This window comes from Pistacia vera, unplaced genomic scaffold (assembly GCF_008641045.1).
Source record: "Pistacia vera cultivar Batoury unplaced genomic scaffold, PisVer_v2 Contig672, whole genome shotgun sequence".
Taxonomy (NCBI): Eukaryota; Viridiplantae; Streptophyta; class Magnoliopsida; order Sapindales; family Anacardiaceae; genus Pistacia; species Pistacia vera.
In genome coordinates, this window is record NW_022196526.1 from 132,570 (window position 1) to 155,413 (window position 22,844).

At 38.0% G+C, this 22,844-nt stretch overlaps 1 protein-coding gene across 1 annotated transcript; it reads right to left on the bottom strand.

Moving 5' to 3' along the window:
• Nucleotides 1–13,392: 13,392 nt before the first annotated feature.
• On the bottom strand, nucleotides 13,393–18,521 carry LOC116113003. Its single transcript, XM_031399130.1, has 2 exons — nucleotides 18,229–18,521; nucleotides 13,393–13,842 (listed from the first exon to the last, which is right to left on the bottom strand). Exons 1-2 carry the CDS (start codon nucleotides 18,513–18,515, stop codon nucleotides 13,806–13,808), a joined length of 324 nt encoding a protein of 107 aa, XP_031254990.1. The 5' UTR covers nucleotides 18,516–18,521; the 3' UTR covers nucleotides 13,393–13,805.
• Between the last annotated feature and the right edge of the window lie 4,323 nt (nucleotides 18,522–22,844).

A 22,844-nucleotide genomic window follows, 5' to 3' on the forward strand; every position in this document is an offset into this window, starting at 1 on the left:
GAGAGCACGAAACACAGGTTTAAGGGCTTTCAATTTTTTAACCACTGAAAACATAGAGCAGCTCCTGTAATTTACCTCCCATGCTTTCTGGACAGCCCCACTGAACCCCTTTTTATGAACCAAATAATTAAGGGGAGACTCAAAGAAAACCCACACAACAACACCAGTCATAAGCTTTTTGGAATATCAATTTTAAATAAAAAAATAGCTTTGCATACCTTCACAAGGGGGAGGAACTGAAGAAGACAGTAACGCAAGGACAACCTCAAAAATATATCACGGCCAACACCATTGGTTATTATAAACAACATTCCTAACGCATGCAGCATGACCCAACCTAGTCTCATAGAACAATCTTGCGGGAATGAGGAGGTTCAGAGGCCCAGACGGGTGCTAGTAATCATACCAAAGAGACACATACCACCTATCCCCTAAAGTAGATCTAATATGTTTTCGGACTTTGTCCTTTAAAGCAAGTAACTTTCTCCAACACCAAGTAGCATCCCAGGGCACTCTAACACTCCAAAAGCTTTTACCTTTCAACCTATAAGAACAAACCCACTTGACCCAAAGGAAGTCTTTGTTGGTAACAATCATGGTTGTCAAGTTGTATATCATATCGTATATCGTAGGATACGCCTTTTTAAAAAAAAAATTAATAAAAAAATAAAAAATTTCTAAAAATTAATATCATCCCCATGATTAATTAACGAATTTTGTGGTACTATTGGCTTTAAATTATGGTATTACATTATCAAAATTAATCACAAAATTAAGAATATATATCATTTCCTCTTAATCATTCATATCATTTCCAAGATCAATGTCAAAATTTATATCTCCACTTGTGTTATTATTATCATGCAAAATGGGCAACACATCTTTCTTTTCACTTTCTCCATGCAAAATGGGTAAATTTAGGTAAGTTTTAGTGAATTGGGTTAGGTGACTCGGATTTGATCGGAAAAGTTTTTTGGGCCTTTGGCCCAAATTAATAAAATTGTATTGATATTTTTAAAGATACGCACGGATACGTATCATATAGTATGATACATATCAATGTATCGAAAAGTTTATGATACACTCTCTGATACATATCGCTGGCGACCCGTATTGAATTGTATCGTAGGACATGTATCGTATATCGTAGAATACTAACAATCATGGTAACAATATTCCACAGGTGGTAAGACATAAGCGCAATATTTTTTCTCTTAAAAGGCTTGATTCCAAGACCACCTTCTTTCTTCGGGCAATAGATATCTTTCCAAGCAACTCGACACTCCCACTTACTCATCTCATTGCCAGTCAAAAGGAAGGAGTGCATCATTTTTTCAATAGAAGGAGTGACAGAGCTTGGGAGATTGAAAACTCCAGCCCAGTAAACGTGAAGGGATGAAAGAACAGAAACAATGAGTTACAACCTTCTAGAACATGAGAGACTTTTGTTCTTCCAAGAACTTAAACACTGTTCCACTTTCTCAATGAAAGGCATGCAATCTCGATGAAGCAACTTAAAGGTAATCAAGGGGACACCCAAGTACTTGACAGACAACTTTCCCTCTAGGAACCTCATAATATGATTAATGGAGGTTCTAGACTCATCTGGGACATTGCAAAAAAACACAGCACTCTTGGATAAGTTGGGAACCAATCCAGATAACTCAGAGAATATCATGAGAGCCTATTTCAACACCTGAACAGATATGGTATTCCCAAAACAAAACATGAAAAGATCATCTACAAAGCATATGTGGCTGATTTTCTGCTTATCACACCGGAAGTGATACCGAAAGCCCTCTCTTTCATCAATTTTCTTCTCAATGAACAGAGAAAGAACCTGCATAACCAAAGTAAAAAGGTAAGGGGAAAGGGGATCACCTTGCCTCAGACCCTTTTACTGGGAAAGAAAATGTGAAGTTCCCCATTTATAGAAATAGAGAAGGAAGGGGAAGTAACACAAGCACTGATCCACTTAATCATTTTATTTGGAAATCCAAACCCTCTCAGAGAGCGTAAATAATTGAGAAAAAAAAAAACAAGAAAGGGGAAAACCCTAAGTTTGCAAACCCTGGACAGACCCAAGGGCGAAGCAACACAAAACAACGACAACGCATGCCCAGACGATCCAAGCCTGTACAAAAGAAGATATTATATACACTCAAAAGAATCAAGGCGGACGCCCGAAAAAAGTAGGGATAGCCCTACTAGTCAAAATGAACGAAATCCTAAAAACAAAAACATCGTAATCCTAATCAACCTACTAACAGGATCCCTACATACACACCAACCCTATCAACCCACCATAACACCTCATCCCATCTCCTCGGCCTAGTTATGAGAGTCTTGCACTAACCCTAATGCAACCATTGGGAGGTCCCATTCAGACATAAATCAATGGACATAAAGGCTATCCTTAAAGCTGAAGGGATTAGAGTCGTAGCCAAACTTCTCCCACAATAATAGACTCCACTCTCGCTTCTACTACTATTTTAGATGCGAAAGTTCCTTTCTTGCAAAAAAAAAAAAAAATCAGGCACGTAGGATTATTTCCAAAACAGAGAGGACTTTTACCTTTCAAATTAAAAGCACACCAAGCAATATTTTCTTGCCAACTACCACGCGAAGGAAAAAACTTCCTTTAGCTTGGACTGCTTCCAGACTTTTGAGCATACTTGCGGAACAATAGGTGGTCATGAGTCTCCATAACCGTGCTACAAAGTTTGCAATAGTTCATCACCAATGCTCCAATGTCTCATTTCCTGGGTGAGAAGTTTGGACTTGAAAGCCAACCAAATAAAGGAATGCCTTGGTATACAAAAGCTATTCCAATCAGATTACACCATGGCCCACTTGATTAGCAACGGAAGACCATCCAACACCTGCTTAGTGGAAAACTTACTCTTTTACCATCTCTACTCTGCCATATTACGATGTAGAATTTATAAATTAATAAAATACCCTTTATGTTTGTTTTTTTATAAAATACCCCTATAATAAAACATTAAAAGTTAACAAAAATACCCCTAACCCACCCTCAAACACCTCCAGCCAGCGACCACCACCGGAGGTGGTCGGAGTTGCCGTATGGGCGCATGACCGGTTGGATCTTGCCGGTCATGCGTCGCTATGGCCTTTTCCGGTCAGATCCACGATGGATCTGGCCAGAAAAGGCCAGATCTACAGTCAGATCTGGCCGTCAACGGCCAGATCTGGCCGTATTTGCTCTCAACGACGGCCGACAAACGGTTGTCGTTGATGGTCAACGACGACCGTTTGTTGGCCGTCGTGACCGAGTGTTACAGCCAGATCTTTGGCCTTAGATCTGGCCTTTTCTGGCCAGATCTACGGTGGATCTGGCCGAAAAAGGCTAGATCGGCGTACTACCGGCCAGATTCAGCCGGTAATACACTATCCTACTAGATTTTAGCCATTTTCCGATGGTGGTGGCCAGAATCTGATAAATATGGATTATTGGGATGTTTTTGTAATTTTAAAAAAAATATTTAGGAGTATTTAATTAAATTATTAAATTTAAAGGGTTTTAAAAAAGTTGAATAATATTGGGAATAGTATTCCCAAAAATATAAATTTTTGGATATTTTACTGTTTAACTTTTTTGGAAATACTAAAAATAGTGGCTTCGTTTGGTTGGATTTTGGGAATACTACTTTTAGTATTCCCAAAAAAGTTAAACAGTAAAATACCCAAAATCTCACAATATTATTCAACATTTTTTAAACCCCCTAAATTTATTAATTCAATTAAATACCCCTAAATATTTTTAATGTTTTTGTTACGGCAACTCCGGCCACCCTCCGGCGGTGGTGGCCAGCTGTCCGTATTTGAGGGTGAATTGGGGATGTTTTTGTTAACTTTTAATATTTTATTATAAGGGGTGTTTTGTAAAAAAACAAACATATGGGATATTTTACAATTTGTAAATCCTACATCGTAATACCCGCCCAATTCAACTTTTTTTTTTAATTTTTTTCAAAAAACTTTTCCCAAAAACATCAAATTGTGAACCAAACGGAGCCAGTATTCTCAAAACTGAAACAAACGCAGCATTTGTTTTCATTATTTTAGAAGTTGTTTACGAAGTAGAGATTTAGCACCGGTCACTTCAGATCAGGTCAATGTGGCCGTTTGTCAAAGCTGAAAGTCAAAGTTGCTGCTGCTGTTATTAGCTTAGCAAGTCAAATGGAGTGTATTATTGACACTGGAAAGTGCAGCCAATTCAGAAGGCTTTGACTAACTGGTTGCAACCCCGCATATGTAAAGAATAGATTTTAAGGTTTATGCGGTTGAAAGTTTGATAATAGGAATTGATTCATTGATATCAATGGAACCGAGTTCTGCTGGATTCTCTGAAATATGCTTTCACTAAGCGGTTTCCAAGTTAATAATGAAACCCTTGTAGCCTTTCCAAATCAACAGCCAAATAACAAAATTGGATTTAAATGTCACTATTCCTCCACCAGTTAATAACTTATTGGATATACATTTTAGTCTTCCATTCACCGTAATCTTGGTGCCTGAGCACAAAATGGGAGCTCATTATCTCGTCTATAGCTTAATAATTGAGAAAAGAAAAAACAAGAAAGGGGAAAACCCTTAAGCTTGCAAACCCTTGGACAGACCCAAGGGCGAAGCAGAACACAAAACAACGACAAAACGCAGTGCCAGACAGATCCAAGCCTGTACAAAAGAAGATATTATATACACTCAAAGAATCAAGGCGGACGCCCCAAAAATAGGGATAGCCCTACTAGTCAAATAGACCGAAAATCCTAAAAACAAAAACATCGGTAATCCTAATCAACCTACTAACAGGATCCCTATCATACACACCAACCCTATCAACCCACCATAACACCTCATCCCATCTCCTCGGCCTAGTTATGAAGTCTTGCACATAACCCTTAATGCATCCATTGGGAGGTCCCATTCAGACATAATCAATGGACATAAAGGCTATCCTTAAAGCGAGGATTAGAGTCGTAGCCTAACTTCTCCACAATAAAGACTCCAACTTTTCTCGCTTCTACTACTATTCTTGGAGATGCGAAAGTTCCTTTCTTGCAAAAAAAAAATAAATCAAGGCACGTAGGTAGTTTACCAAACAGTAGAGGTTCTTTACCTTTCAAATTAAAGCCACCAAGCATAATTTCTTGCCAACTACCCGCGAAGGAAAAAACTTCCTGTTAGCTTGGACGTACTTCCAGACTTTTTGAGCATACTTGCGGAACAATAGGTGGTCATGAGTCTCCATAACCGTGCTACAAAGTTTGCAAAATAGTTCATCACCAATGCTCCAATGTCTCATTTTTCCTGGGGTGAAAGTTTGGACTTGAAAGCAACCAAGAAATAAAGGAATGCCTTGGATACAAAAGCTATTCCAAATCAACTACACCATGGGACCACTTGATTAGCAACGGATAGATCCCACAAACCTGCTTAGTGGAAAACTCTACTCTTTTACCATCTCTACTCTGCCAAAAAAAAAAAATAGCTTTGCATACCTTCACAAGGGGGAGGAACTGAAGAAGACAGTAACGCAGGGACAACCTCAAAAATTATCGCGGCCAACACCATTGGTTATTATAAAACAACGTCCTAACGCAGCAGCATGACCCAGCCTAGTCTCATAGAACAATCTTGGGGCATAAGGATTTCAGAGGCCCAACGGGTGCCAGTAATCATACCAAAGAGACACATACCACCCTCCCCTAAAGTGATCTAATATGTTTTCGGACTTCGTCCTTAAAAGCAAGTAACTTTCTCCAACACCAAGTAGCATCCCAGGCACTCGAACACTCCAGAAGCTTTTACCTTTCAACCTATAAGAATGAACCCACTTGACCCAAGGGAGTCTCTGCTGGTAACACTCATGTTTTTGTTGTATCATATCAACATAAGATACTTTTTTCCACAAAAATTAATAAAATAAAATTTTTCTAAAAATTATATCATCCTCGTGATTAATAACAATTTTGTGGTATATTGCTTTAAATTATGGTATATATATCAAAATTTATAAAATTAAGAATCTATATCATTTCCTCTTAATCATTCATATCATTTCCAAGTTAATGTCAAAATTTATATCTCCACTTGTGTTAATTATCATGCAAAATGAGCAACACATCTTCCTTTTCACTTTCTCCATCCAAAATGGGTAAATTTAGACAGGTTTTAGTGATCGGGTTGGGTGATCGATTTGACCGGAAAAGTTTTTTGGCCTTTGGCCAAATTAATAAATTTTATCGATATTTTTAGGATATACACGGATACGTACCATATAATAATATACATATTAATGTATCGAAAGGTTTATGACACTCTCTGATACATATCGGTTGGCGACCCGTATTGAATTATATCAAGGACATGTATCTATACGTAGGATACTACCACATGTAACAATGTTCCACAGCGTGTAAGACATAGCGCATATTTTGCTCTTAGAGGCTTGATTCCAAGACCACCTCTTTCTTCGGACACATACTTTCCAACAACTCGACACTTCCCCTTCTCATCTCATTGCCAGTCAAAGGAAGGAGTGCATCATTTTTTTCTAGAGAGTGAAAAAGCTTGGGAGAATGAAAACTCCACAGTAAACGTGAAGGGATGAAAGAACAGAAACAATGAGTTGCAAACTTCCGCATATGAGAGCTTTTGTTCTTCCAAGAACTTAAAAGCTGGTCCACTTTCTCAATTAAGGCATGAATCTCGATGAACAACTTAGAGGTAATCAAGGGGACACCCAAGTACTTGACAGACAACTTACCCTCTGGAACCTCATAATATGATTATAGAGGTTCTAGACATCTGGAACATTGCAAAAAAACACAGCACTCTTGGATAAGTTGGGAACCAACCAGATAACTCAAGAATATCATGAGAGCCTATTTCAACACCTGAACAGATATGGTATTCCCAAACAAAACATGAAAGATCATCTCCACAAGCATGTTGGCTGATTTTCTGCTTATCACACCGGAAGTGATACCGAAGCCCTCTCTTTCATCAATTTTCTTCTCATGAATAGAGAAAGAACCTGCATAACCAAGTAAAAAGTAGGGGAAAGGGATCACCTTGCCTCAGACCCTTTTACTGGGAAAGAAAATGTGAAGTTCCCCATTATAGAAATAGAGAAGGAAGGGAAGTAACACAAGCACTGATCCACTTAATCATTTTATTGGAAATCCAAACCCTCTCAGAGAGCTCAAAAGAAAACCCCAATCAACACAGTCATAAGCTTTTTGAATATCAATTTTAAATGCACACCTTGCGCACAGTATTACGGTGATAGTTTTTAAAAAGCTTCTGCAGCAAGATGTTATCACTGATCTGGCATCCTAGACAAAGGCTGATTGAGTAACATCGACAATTTCCCCCAAGCATCCCTTAATCCGATTGGATATAATTTTTTAGATCACCTTATACAACCATTAAAACAAGAGATAGGATCGAAAATCGGTAACATGATGGCACAGCAATTTTCAGAACAAGGGCAATAATCGTGGTGTTAACCTCCTTAGAAGCTTATCATTGGAGAAAATCAGAGATAGCCTAGACACTTCATCACCAACTGTGTTCCAAGCTCTTTAAAGAATTTGGCAGAGTAACCATTAGGCCCAGGTGTTTTCTCATGCCAATGTCAAATAAGGCAGCCTTAATTTCTCATTATTAATGGACAGTCATGATATGCATTGTTCCCTAGAGATTTCTTGACAAACAATTATCGAACCCTTCCAAGGGCGAACAGGGGGGCTGGTGCCAAGCAGCCTTTATAGTGGTCCACAAAACATTACCAAAAGCTTGCCTTCAACAACCAAATCAGAATCAAGCTAGATCCATTCAACTCTTCTAGAGATGTGCCTAGCCTTTAAGTTTTATGGAAGAAACAGAATTAAGGTCACCAACACTTAGCCAATGAATTTTATGTTTGTTTGAGATCCTCTTTTCCTAACAGAGCAGTTTAAGCGCACTGGAGAAAGCTTCTTGTTCTCGTAAGCAACTATCCAACGAATTAGCATCCAGAGTAGCTGGATGTTATCCAACTCAGATCTTAGCACATTACCTTTCTGGTGAGGTTGCCTTGTTTTCTATGAGAGCACGAAACACAGGTTTAAGGGCTTCAATTTTTTAACCACTGAAAACATAGAGCACTCCGTAATTACCTCCATGCTTTCTGGACAGCCCCACTGAACCCCTTTTATGCACAAATAATTAAAATTGGAAAGGATTAGCTTTCAAAGAAATGTGCCCCGGCATGAAAGTCACAGATGGCTGTGATCACCGACTTTGAGGGAAAAAGAACGCCTTTCCATGGGGAAAAAGCACAAGAACTGGGATTACCCATAACTTATCTCTCTTAAGACACCATAATCTCCATGAGGTTTGCTATTCCAAGTGTACTAACTCCAACTTGAGTCAGATCTTCCACCTCCAAATAATTAACACAATCAATAAACTCATGCATACTCGAAGTGACTGAAGTATTACCCCCCAAACATTCATTAATCTTCAGAGTAACATTGAAACCCAAAAGAAGCCACGGATGGCTGCCCACCCTGTTACTATACTGATTGAGACTAGACCACAAAGTTCTTCTATTAATATAACAGTTAGCAGCATAGATGAAGGACACATTGAACAGCCTCTATCCTACAGGATCGCTAACCAAGCAATGGATCACTTGGGGCTAAGACTCTAGAACTTCCACTCTATACAAGGAAGGGTCCCATCCCACAACAATACGACATCCCTGGTTACTCTGGTCAGCATTAGAATTCCAGTTCCAGTTACGAAACACAATATCAAAAATTCATTGACAATTAGGAAGGGCAACCCTCGTTCCTAACAACCCACACAACGCAACTTGCTTAGAACGCAAAAAGTGATGAACTTCAGAATGCTTCAAAGGTTGATTAAGCCCCCGAACGTTCCAGCAAGCAACATTAGGCAAACTTATTGGCACACTTCAGAGGGTGGAGGTTGCTCAATCCCATCCCCAGGAACAAACTCAATAGTAGAGCTCTTCTCAGATACCCCTTCCATGACAAATTCAAACACAGGAACCTGATCAGAATACACCTCAACCGTATCCTCCTCTTGATTAACTTCTAGTTCCATACCACTCCTCTTCCCAATGGCCACACCAATAGACTTCGGGGTTTTAGGGGGTTGATCAACTGGCTCTTCAACAGGCATCGAAGATAAGCTTTGCAATCTATTCTTGGTACTATTCTCGAGACTGTCCTTCCGAACAACCGGCTGCTTAGTTTTTGAACCAAAACAAGATTTAGGGGTGAGGGGCTTCTTGGTCTAAGCAACTTGCACGGGAGGCACCTGGATCAAAACTGGAATTTGGTTAGAAAATGCAGATAATTTTTTTTTTTTTTTTTTTTTTACCTTTCTGCTAAACCAATTGGAATCCTTCCCAATCCATGGCATTCAAGCAATCCGCATTTTTTGAGGGGCTTTTGGAAGTCTCAATGGCTTAGGTTTCTGCTGGTAAGGGCAATTAGAATCTTTATGCCAAAAAACCGAACACTTCTCACATCTGGAAGGTTTCTACTAATACTCCAACCGAACAATCATCAGCTTCTGACCAGAATCCTCACACAGAGTACCAAACTCCATAATCTCAGGAAGGGCATTAGAGGCCTCAACTTCAACCAGCACACGAGCAAACCCAATACGACCTGCTCCTACCTTGTAAGTATCCTCGGTGACCTTATCAAGCCCTAAGGGCCTACCAACACCACTTGTAATATAATTGAGCCCAACATTGTTCCAATATTCCATAGGTACATCAAAAAGCTTAATCCATAAAGGAACCACTTTAGGGGCTTCCTTATAAAGATCTGTAACGCCTGCTCTCTATTACTATTCTTATAGTTCATACTATGTAAATTATAGATATACATAGCGTATGAAAAATAGTGGGCTCAAAAGTTTTCTTTACTCAATAAAATGATAATTCTTTACAAATACAATATACTATGTATTAAAAATTTCTACTTAATACAAAATTCATAGTTGGTGGACAGTAGTGCCAACTCTCGCTCCTCGACGTTCATCGACTGCTGCTTCTATTTCCTGCAAAACAGGGAAGAAAAATGGTGAGCACAACAATGCTCAGTAAGTAAATCCTTTACACCTGTCCCCCGCAACCTCTTTGGTTCTTTCCTTACTCTATCATTATTCATTCTAATTTCACTGTTTTTCTCTTTCTTTCTAATACTTTTTTTCCTTTAACTCTGTTCTGCTTTTTATTCTTATTTCTCTTGTCTTATTCTTTTTCTCATTCTCTTATTCTTACCATGAAAGAAAATCATGGTTCTCTCTTATTCTCATCATAATCACCATGAAGGAAAATCATGGTTTCTCTATTATCGTCATACTCACCATGAAGGAAAATCATGGTTCTTTCTCTTTCTTATCGTATACTCTCACTACCATGGAAGAACTCATGGTGCAGCATGTAGGAGATGTAACATGCAATTAATGCAAAGAACTGCATGTCTTTCTTCTACTCTCTATTCTTACTAACTCAAACTCTCTCATTCTTTCTCATACTCTCTCTCTTTTATTCATTCTTTCTCAAGCTTTCTATCTTTCTCATTTTTCTATTATCTCATTCTCATAATTCATTTCTACTAACTCGCTCTTTGAATGTCATGGCCCCATCTTTGGAGACACGGGGACTTCTCTGCTTACATGACTTCTACTGATTCTCTTTTTGTCTCTCTTTCTCATAACTCTTTTTCTGTTAACTTTATGTTGTAGGTCACGGCCTCATCTTACCGGAGGCAGGCTGGGTACTCATCCCACTCTTCGTAATCACTCATTGTCTCTCTTTACTCTTTCTATGTTTGCTCATTCTTCCTCACTTGCATGCCACGACCTCATCTTACCGGAGGCAAGGCTAGGTGGAGATCACAAAGCACCAACCCACTCTTTGTGACTTCTACTCATTCTTTGCTGATCGGATCAGTATGATGGATCGGAAACCTTGGCCACGTGAGTGTGTTCTCTCTCTTCTCTGATGTCACGGCCTATCTAACCAGAGGCACGGTTGGAAACTCATGTTCCACTCTTCGTGACGGTCACGGCCCCATCTAACCGGAGGCATGGCTGGGGATAACAAAAGTGCCCACTGTGACGTTACTCATCACTCACGGGTTCCCATCGCACAACCTACTCTATTCTTTTGTAGCACTTTCTCCTTTTATTCGCTAGTGCCAATCTGTCTTTCTCTTACTATTAGAGTGTTCTCATTCTCTTACTCTTAGAGTTGCTATTCTCAAATTCTCTACTCTTTCTCACTCAAACTATTACTCATAGTATAGCTTATACTCAAAATTCTCTACTCTGTGCTCAAGCTAATACTCATTCTTTCCTCAAGCTAGTACTCAATAGTATAGCTTAACTCTTAGGGTAGTCTATTCACAAAGTTATCTACTCTTTCTAAGCTATACTCTTAGAGTATTCTATTCACAACAGTTCTCACTCTATCTCAAGCTTATTCATAATGTAGCTCATACTCAACATTTTTACTCTTATCCCAGCTACCATTCAATACACAATTAATGCATATGGATGGTTCATGTCATTAACACTTATGAAATGCCAAATGCATATTGCATTAAAACAGTTATTCTGCGCAGGGACACCAAGAAGCCATAACTTGAGTTATACACCTCGGATTGCTACGGTTTGGTCTCGTTTTAACTTAGAGACAGGGCTACAACTTTTATGTTGGTCTAAAACAGTTCAATCCGTAAGATGCCAAAAATCACTTAGAAAGTCACGGCTGTGACAGGACGTTTGGTAACATTTTTCACTTAGGCATTTCATCAAAAAACTCATGTGCATACAAAAACTCCTCTATAACTACAAATCTATTCTCTTTTAATCATCCAAAATGAGAAGTAACTCCCTTCTATGAACATAATTCCTATCATAGAAGAACACTCCTCAAAAATTTACAATCTCCTCCAACTATCTCAAAATCTCACATATCAACACTTCCATAAAGGAAACATATCCAACAAACACAACATAATATTCATTTCAAATCCATTTCTCAACAAGTAGACAACATCTCTACTCAATTTTCAACAAGCATATATATAACAGCATAAAGAAAATCTTACTCCAAAGATTCTTAAACTTTAGCTTGAGTTGATTTACTTACCTCCTACTTGAGTAGTCTTCACACAAAATCTCTACTCTTGTTGGACCTTAGCTTTCCCTATTCTAAGCATAAACTTGTAAGAACTTAACCCTTACATAAATAAAAACTCAACTAGAGTAGAGATTCTTACCTCTTCTTGCTTAGGATCAATCTTTGTCAAATCCTAACTCAAAACTCTCAAAAATCCCTGAAAATTGAGTGAGGAATTGAGAGAAAATGGGAGATGAAGAGGCGGTGGAATGGGTGAAATGAAGGGGTTTAGAGAACTAAAATCTTATTAGTTATATATATACACTCTTTCCTATTTTGCCCTTACTCTTTCTTGAAAATTTTACCTTTATCCTTTGATCATTACACTACACCCCACACTAACCTATTCTCTATGAAATTTTTTTGCATTTTACTCCCCACTTTTCCTGCTAATTAGGGGTAGAATGGTCATTTGCCTTAGAAAAGAACTTTAGAAACTCAAACAAAAACTCAGCTGGCCCTTCGCCGCGGCGAGAATCTCTGTCGCCCCAGCGAAGAATTACAGAACCGACACGCCATACACAAGCCAACGTCGCCGCGGCGAAGACTGCAACTCCAAATCTGCTAAGTCTTGATCAATTCAAGGTAAACAATCAACCAAACCCAAAACATAACTCAATCAAGGGCCAACCAAACCACATGAATAAGATACAACCTTATTTAAGGGCAATTCAGTAAACCTTGAGGCCAAACATAAAAAATGGCTATGTATCCAAAAGGGCTGACAAGATCCATGGCAGGTTTCCATTTTTGGAGATGGATGGGTTGGTTCTGAAAGAGCCAGGGCTCGTCTTCAAGGCATTGATGATGTCAGAATCAGATTCAAATTTAAAGAAGAAGAATGCTTTGTCATTTATCATAACATGAGAAAGGCTATACTTCTTCCACATTCGCATCGCTGCTGCTTGGACAACATGGAAAAGAGGCTTCTTCTCAAGAAAAGATCCTACAAGGCAAGATTCCCACTGTTTTGTACCATCTATTGCAACTGAAATAAGAGGTTTGATGGACGGAATACCGCAAGCATTCACAGAACACTTGAAGTAATGTAATGGTAATTTTTCTTTCTAGGGTTTCCCTGAAGTAACATGCACCCAAGACCCAACTATTCTCTTTAGGGATAGAGGAGTAGATTCAGGGGACCCAGTTTGACCAAGCACCTCACTAGAGCTAAAAGGACTAGGGACAATCTGCCCAAAGGCCAAATCTGAATGTTTACTCAGAATTTCCCAGGCCCAGCAGCATAAAGGCATCCCTTAGAGCCTTTGTCTTGAAGGGAATCCTTAGGCCCATCACCAACTTGATGGGCAGCCCAGCCCAAAGACCTTGACCCATCTACCTGACCCGCGTCCATCCCAAAGTGGAAGGATTGCTCGCTGCTATCACCGGCGGTTGAAGCTCCCTGAACCCCAGGCTAGGAGCATCACTACCCACCCCCATTTGAGGCCACCTCCATTTGAGAATCCCGAAATGCTAGAGGGCTACAAGATCGGCTTCGACTTCCCTGATCACCTGCAGACCAGCCAACCTCCCTTTAGACACTTCCCCAAGAATTTCGCCATCAGTACTTCCACCAGCAACCGAACCAGCACACACACCTCCCAGCATTTTTAAATCAATCCCAGGAATTGACTCTGACCCCTGTTTCTCACCTCCATCACAGTCACTATGGCTGTCCCCAGCCCCAGAAGAAGAGCGACTAACCCCTGAGTCCGAGCGAGAATCCTCCCCAAAATAATCATTATCAAACGAAATGTTACCCAAATTTTTCTTAGACACACCAGAAACTTTCTTAATGCTACCCTTAGGTTTCATTTTGGGAAACATCAACAGCCTTACAGCAGAAAAGGAACACAGAGCAGACAGATCTGAGAAAGAAAAGAAAAAACTATTGACCGGGGACGCCGGCGAACCCCAGGTGACACTCGTGACTGCCCCTTATCAGAGCAGACTTTGAGCCACCACTTTAGAACTGACGCAAACCCAAGAAGCACTCACCCACAATCGCTCCAGTTGAGAGAGTTTTTCTCTTACTAAAAAAGGTGAGAGAAGATGGAGAGATTTTTTCTCCCTCATGGTAATGAACTAATTTTTTATAACTTGGAACGCCATGGTCTAAGGAGCTAAAGGATGTGACGTTAAAGGTGGTGGTCAAGGTAAAGAAGAATGTGAGAATGTGTGTGTGTGTAGGGAGGGTGAACTCAGCTGAAGGATCAATCGAGAGAAAGAATCACCACTGGGAGCATTTCATTCTAGAAGATGAGCGGATTAATTAGCAGTCGGCTGCTTATAAGGAAGAGGATAAACTATCAGGTATGTTCGAAAGGGTGTTGCTGCTTCACACTGATAAAAATGGTATGCCTCCGGTGTGCACTAGTGAGGATCATGTTGAAGCTTTGTAGACTAAATCAAGCAGCAGCGTGCAGCAAAATGGACAATCAAATGTATCTAACAGTAGGAAATCTTGTGCCAGGAAGTGAGGAAAGAAGAAGGAAACAGTGGATTGGAGACTCTTTTAAATCTCAGCGCACAAGCTGCTTTCACTGATGACTACAGGACTGCGAATGAACTACGAAGGCAGATTAGGCAGTACAATTCCCCTTCTGGTGACTGGTCTCGGAGCCTGGTTCATTTCTTCATCATTGGTCTTGAAGCACGCTTGGCTGGAAGTGGAGTAGGAACAAAAAGTAACTCTCTGTTTCTATCTCCAAAGAAAACAGCGGCTGATATATAGAATGCTTATAAATTTTTAAGTTTCTGCCAGTCCATTTAATATGTTTGACATTTTATTTCCAAACAAAATGATTATGCATGAGTATGTAAAAGCAACAACAATTCACATTGTAGATTTTGGCATTGCATATGGTTTCCAGTGGTCAATCATCCTCTCTCAATGAGATCCGGTGGCCCTCCCAAGCTATGGATAACTGGGATATAGCCTCCCCATCCTGGTTTCCGACCAGCTGAAGAATTAGGGAAACAGGTTGTTGCTGGGCTAATATTGTGAAAGCTTTAATGTTCCATCTTAGTACAATGCATAACATCACATAAATGGGAAACTATCCAAAGCTTGATACTTCTGAGGTTCTAGCAGGGAACTTTCTGTTTCAGTTTAAGAAGGTTCTTGATGAGACATATGAAGTAAACTGTCCAAGCCTCCAAGGGATGCTGTCATGAACTTAATTAGAAAGATAGAGCCATATATTTTTGTCCATTTCATTATTAATGTATTTCATAACTCTCCCTTTTTTGTCACAGTTTTAGGAAGCAATTTTGCACTTCTCTTCACTGTTTGATATGTTTGATACTAGGACAACCCTTGAAGATCAAGAGAGGTTAGTGATTGAGAGAGCAATTTATGAGATACCAGGGAACTTTCTGTTTCGAAGGGCTCTCTATGTTTTCTCCTGTTGGGTACCTTCATAGAGTATTCATGGTAAACAATATATATGTTTGAATGAAGAATTGAGATGAGATTCTCCCAGGACCAGAAGCCCTTTCTCTCCAATGCACAAAGAAACAGATCTTTTGATTTCTTTGTACCTGATTCTTTTCTTCTAGCTCCCATTCATCTAATCCCTTAATAAATACAGTATAAATCTTTTGCTCTTGCACATTGTGTTACTCTGCATGGCATTTTTGTTGTTGTTGCCCCACTTTTGTTTCTTTTAAGAAACTCCTGTTGATGGAAATGTGTAGCTGCGGAATTTATGCTTTTTTTGGAGGACTGGTGGACGACTTCTTTGCGATAGAATATCTCAGTCAACTTCACTGGACAATTTTTCATTAGTATTTTGATATCTAAGCATATTATTTTAGCCCCAAATATGCCAAGTTATTTCTGAGATTAAGGCCAAAGCCAACGAGAATAACTTCCAAAAATATGATTGCTGCTTCAGGGATTTAATTTGTAGAATCTTTCTTTTTCTTTTAATTAATAATGGAAGTTATGCTGCAGTGTTGCTTCACATTCATGATCTCAATCAATTTCACCTAACCAAGTAAACGGCAGAAAATGGAGCATTTAAGCATTGCTATCTTCAAAATTTTTGTCGAATCTTTATGCATTAACTCTTTAAGTTTCAATTCTTTAGTGGTCATCGCCCATTATTTGCAGGCTTGGACCCAAAGTAAAGGCCAAAATACTAGGTACTGTTAGAATTATAGTATGTAATATCCTACGATATGCAATACATATCCTATGATCCGATTCAAAACAGGTCGCTAACGATACGTATTAGAAAATATATACTAAACTTTTCAATACATTGATATGTATCCTACGATACGATAAGTATCCATTCATATCCTTAAAAATATCGATACAAATCGATATGACTTTATTAATTTGGGCCAAAGGTCCAACAAAAATTCGGGTCGGATCTAGGTCACCCAACTCGATTCACTAAAATCTACCCAAATTTACCCATTTTGCATGGAGAAAGTGAAAAGGAAAATGGGTTGCCCATTTTACATGATAATAATAACACAATTGGAGATATAGATATTGATATTGATTTTGGAAATAATATGAATGATTGAGAGGAAATGATATAGATTCTTAATTTTGTGATTAATTTTTATTATATAATACTATAATTTAAAGCCAATAATACCACAAAATTCGTTAATCAATCATGGAGATGATATTAATTTTTATAAATTTTTAATATTTTATTAATTTTTTGAAAAATGTGTACGATACGATACGATACGATATGGGATACACGATTTGAAAAATTAGGTTTTCGATACACGATACAATATACGATTTGACAACCATACTTATAAGTGACTGATAAGTAATTGATGCGTTTGATGATACATTTTATTATTAAAATAACTAAAAAATATACTATAATAATATGACCTGTTTGAAATATAAGAATAAAAGTATATTATAGAATTTTAAAGTTAAATAGTAATAATATGGTAATATACTTTGGTGAAACTAACATGCTCATAAGATAAAAAAAAGTATCTTATCTCAACTTTTTTTTTTTTTTTTTCTTATAAGTTCAGTTTATAATCTCAAAATAGCTATAAACAAATATGTTAATTTAATTTTAGAGCTTATAAGTTAATTTGATCAGCTTATTAGCTCAAATAAACACCGCTCTATTTTTATGAGCTGATAGACAAATATTAAAATCAACCTTAAGTGTTTTTTTTTGGGTAAAAAAGATCCATGGCAGGTTTCCATTTTTGGAGATGGATGGGTTGGTTCTGAAAGAGCCAGGGCTCGTCTTCTAGGCATTGATGCATGTCAGAATCAGATTCAAATTTAAAGAAGAAGAATGCTTTGTCATTTATCATAACATGAGAAAGGCTATACTTCTTCCACATTCGCATCGCTGCCGCTTGGACAACATGGAAAAGAGGCTTCTTCTCAAGAAAAGATCCTACAAGGCAAGATTCCCACTGTTTTCTACCATCCATTGCAACTGAAACAGGAGGTTTGATGGACGGAATACCGCAAGCATTCACAGAACGCTTGAAGTAATGTAATGGTAATTTTTCTTTCTAGGGTTTCCCTGAAGTAACATGCACCCAAGACCCAACTATTCTCTTTAGGGATAGAGGAGTAGATTCAGGGGACCCAGTTTGACCAAGCACCTCACTAGAGCTAAAAGGACTAGGGACAATCTGCCAAAAGGCCAAATCTGAATGTTTACTCAGAATTTCCCAGGCCCAGCAGCATAAAGGCATCCCTTAGAGCCTTTGTCTTGAAGGGAATCCTTAGGCCCATCACCAACTTGATGGGCAGCCCAGCCCAAAGACCTTGACCCATCTACCTGACCCGCGTCCATCCCAAAGTGGAAGGATTGCTCGCTGCTATCACCGGCGGTTGAAGCTCCCTGAACCCCAGGCTAGGAGCATCACTACCCACCCCCATTTGAGGCCACCTCCATTTGAGAATCCCGAAATGCTAGAGGGCTACAAGATCGGCTTCGACTTCCCTGATCACCTGCAGACCAGCCAACCTCCCTTTAGACACTTCCCCAAGAATTTCGCCATCAGTACTTCCACCAGCAACCGAACCAGCACACACACCTCCCAGCATTTTTAAATCAATCCCAGGAATTGACTCTGACCCCTGTTTCTCACCTTCATCACAGTCACTATGGCTGTCCCCAGCCCCAGAAGAAGAGCGACTAACCCCTGAGTCCGAGTGAGAATCCTTCCCAAAATAAGCATCATCAAACGAAATGTTACCCAAATTTTTCTTAGACACACCAGAAAATTTCTTAATGCTACCCTTAGGTTTCATTTTGGGAAACATCAACAGCCTTACAGCAGAAAAGGAACACAGAGCAGACAGATCTGAGAAAGAAAAGAAAAAAATATTGATCGGCGGCGCCGGCGAACCCCAGGTGACACCCGTGACTGCCCCTTATCAGAGCAGACTTTGAGTCACCACTTTAGAACAGACGCAAACCCAAGAAGCACTCACCCACAATCGCTCCAGTTGAGAGAGTTTTTCTCTTACTAAAAAAGGACAGAGAAGATGGAGAAATTTTTTCTCCCTTCCGGTAATGAACTAATTTTTTTGTAACTTGGAACGCCATGGTCTAAGGAGCTAAAGGATGTGACGTCAAAGGTGGTGGTCAAGGTAAAGAAGAATGTGAGAATGTGTGTGTGTGTAGGGAGGGTGAACTCAGCTGAAGGATCAATCGAGAGAAAGAATCACCACTGGGAGCATTTCATTCTAGAAGATGAGCGGATTAATTAGCAGTCGGCTGCTTATAAGGAAGAGGATAAACTATCAGGTATGTTCGAAAGGGTGTTGCTGCTTCACACTGATAAAAATGGTATGCCTCCGGTGTGCGCTAGTGAGGATCATGTTGAAGCTTTGTAGACTAAATCAAGCAGCAGCGTGCAGCAAAATGGACAATCAAATGTATCTAACAGTAGGAAATCTTCTGCCAGGAAGTGAGGAAAGAAGAAGGAAACAGTGGATTGGAGACTCTTCTAAATCTCAGCGCACAAGCTGCTTCCACTGATGACTACAGGACTGCGAATGAACTACGAAGGCAGATTAGGCAGTACAATTCCCCTTCTGGTGACTGGTCTCGGAGGCTGGTTCATTTCTTCATCATTGGTCTTGAAGCACGCTTGGCTGGAAGTGGAGTAGGAACAAAAAGTAACTTTCTGTTTCTATCTCCAAAGAAAACAGCGGTTGATATATAGAATGCTTATAAATTTTTAAGTTTCTGCCAATCCATTTAATATGTTTGACATTTTATTTCCAAACAAAATGATTATGCATGAGGCTGTAAAAGCAACAACAATTCACATTGTAGATTTTGGCATTGCATATGGTTTCCAGTGGTCAATCATCCTCTCTCAATGAGATCCGGTGGCCCTCCCAAGCTATGGATAACTGGGATATAGCCTCCCCATCCTGGTTTCCGACCAGCTGAAGAATTAGGGAAACAGGTTGTTGCTGGGCTAATATTGTGAAAGCTTTAATGTTCCATCTTAGTACAATGCATAACATCACATAAATGGGAAACTATCCAAAGCTTGATACTTCTGAGGTTCTAGCAGGGAACTTTCTGTTTCAGTTTAAGAAGGTTCTTGATGAGACATATGAAGTAAACTGTCCAAGCCTCCAAGGGATGCTGTCATGAACTTAATTAGAAAGATAGAGCCATATATTTTTGTCCATTTCATTATTAATGTATTTCATAACTCTCCCTTTTTTGTCACAGTTTTAGGAAGCAATTTTGCACTTCTCTTCACTGTTTGATATGTTTGATACTAGGACAACCCTTGAAGATCAAGAGAGGTTAGTGATTGAGAGAGCAATTTATGAGATACCAGGGAACTTTCTGTTTCGAAGGGCTCTCTATGTTTTCTCCTGTTGGGTACCTTCATAGAGTATTCATGGTAAACAATATATATGTTTGAATGAAGAATTGAGATGAGATTCTCCCAGGACCAGAAGCCCTTTCTCTCCAATGCACAAAGAAACAGATCTTTTGATTTCTTTGTACCTGATTCTTTTCTTCTAGCTCCCATTCATCTAATCCCTTAATAAATACAGTATAAATCTTTTGCTCTTGCACATTGTGTTACTCTGCATGGCATTTTTGTTGTTGTTGCCCCACTTTTGTTTCTTTTAAGAAACTCCTGTTGATGGAAATGTGTAGCTGCGGAATTTATGCTTTTTTTGGAGGACTGGTGGACGACTTCTTTGCGATAGAATATCTCAGTCAACTTCACTGGACAATTTTTCATTAGTATTTTGATATCTAAGCATATTATTTTAGCCCCAAATATGCCAAGTTATTTCTGAGATTAAGGCCAAAGCCAACGAGAATAACGTCCAAAAATATGATTGCGGCTTCAGAGATTTAATTTGTAGAAACTTTCTTTTTCTTTTAATTAATAATGGAAGTTATGTTGCAATGTTGCTTCACATTCATGACCTCAATCAATTTCACCTGACCAAGTAAACGGCAGAAAATGGAGCATTTAAGCATTGCTATCTTCAAAATTTTGTCGAAGCCAAAGTCTTTATGCATTAACTCTTAAGTTTCAATTCTTTAGTGGTCATCGCCCATTATTTGCAGGCTTGGACCCAAAGTAAAGGCCAAAATACTAGGTACTGTTAGAATTATAGTTGGTAGTATCTTACAATATGCGATACATATCGTACGATCTGATTCAATACGGGTTGTCAATGATACGTATCAGAGAATATATTCTAAACTTTTTGATACATTAATATGTATCCTAGGAAAATGAAAAATTGCTCTTTCAATGAACTGGAAGTAATGGTAAACATCATCACATTACGAGGGTGTTTATTAAGCTTATAAAAATTGGCTTGTAAGTAACCAATGTTGTTAGTGCTTATAAGCTAATTTGAGCTTATAAGCATTTTAAATTTAGGTAATTATGTGTTTGGTTAAAGTACTTATAAGCATAGTTATTAGTATCCTACGATACGATTTGATATGGGTTATCAATGATATGTATCAGAGAGTATAACCTAAACCCTTCAATATGTTGATATATATTTTACGATACGATACGTATCCATTCATATTCTTAAAAATATCGATACAAATCGATATGACTTTATTAATTTGGGTCAAATACCCAAAAAAAAGTTCGGGTCGGATCTGGGTCACCTAACCCGGTTCACTAAAATCTGCCTAAATTTACTTATTTTGCATGGAGAAAGTGAAAAGGAAGATGTGTTGCCCATTTTATATGATAATAATAACACAAGTGGAGATATATATATTGAATGATTGAGAAGAAATGATATAGATTCTTAATTTTGTGATTAATTTTTATTATATAATACTATAATTTAAAGCTAATAATACCATAAAATTCGTTAATTAATCATGGAGATGATATTAATTTTTAGAAATTTTTAATATTTTATTAATTTTTTGAAAAATATGTATCTTACGATACGATACGCGATACATGATTCGAAAAATTAGGTTTTCGATACATGATACAATACACGATTTGATAACCATACTTATAAGTGACTGATAAGTAATTGATACGTATGATAGTACATTTTATTATTAAAATAACTAAAAAATATACTATAATAATATGATATGAGAATAAAGGTATATTATAGAATTTTAAAATTAAATAGGAATAATATGATAATATACTTGGTCAAACTAACATGGTTATAAGATTAAAAAAAAAAATATCTTCCCTCAACCCTTTTTTTTTTTTTTTTTTTTTGTTTGCTTATAAGTCCAACTTATAATCTCAAAATAGCTATAAACAAACATGTTAATTTAATTTTAGAGTTTATAAGCTAATTTGATCAGCTTATAAGGTCAAACAAATGCGGCCCTATTTTTATCAACTGATAGACAAATATTAAAATCAACCTTAATTGTTTTTTTTGGGTAAAATTATTGATTAGTCATGGGGTAAGTAAGGTTATCTTTTTAATTATTAAAGATTATTTCTTTCTTTGTAAAATTGACTGAGTTTTTCTGCTTCTGGAGGTCACAGTCAACAAATTGCATAGAATATAAAGTTGGTGTCGGAGGACTCGTATTATTCTTATAATAAATAATAAACTATTTGATTTATCCTGACAACCAAACAGATCCTAGTACTATTCACAAGATTTAAATTGTCTTAAGCTCTTTTTCCTTACTTTAATAAAATAGATATATAAGGGTTTTAGATTGACAGAAAAAGTGATCAAAATTTATTTCTTAGGAATTGATAAACCGGTGGGTAGAGTTGGAGGTAGTAATGTTCAGATGACGTATATTTTATTTTTAGTATGAAGGGACGGAGAGACTTGCTCCTCAANCTGATAGACAAATATTAAAATCAACCTTAAGTGTTTTTTTTGGGTAAAATTATTGATTAGTCATGGGGTAAGTAAGGTTATCTTTTTAATTATTAAAGATTATTTCTTTCTTTGTAAAATTGACTGAGTTTTTCTGCTTCTGGAGGTCACAGTCAACAAATTGCATAGAATATAAAGTTGGTGTCGGAGGACTCGTATTATTCTTATAATAAATAATAAACTATTTGATTTATCCTGACAACCAAACAGATCCTAGTACTATTCACAAGATTTAAGTTGTCT

Coding starts and splice junctions, on each gene's coding strand:
- LOC116113003 (XM_031399130.1), bottom strand. CDS start 18,515: ATGAAACCTAAGGGTAGCATTAAGAAATTTTCTGGTGTGTCTAAGAAA. Junction 13,843..18,228: donor GGGGAAGTGTCTAAAGGGAG/GTTGGCTGGTCT, acceptor AAATGCTGGGAG/GTGTGTGTGCTGGTTCGGTT.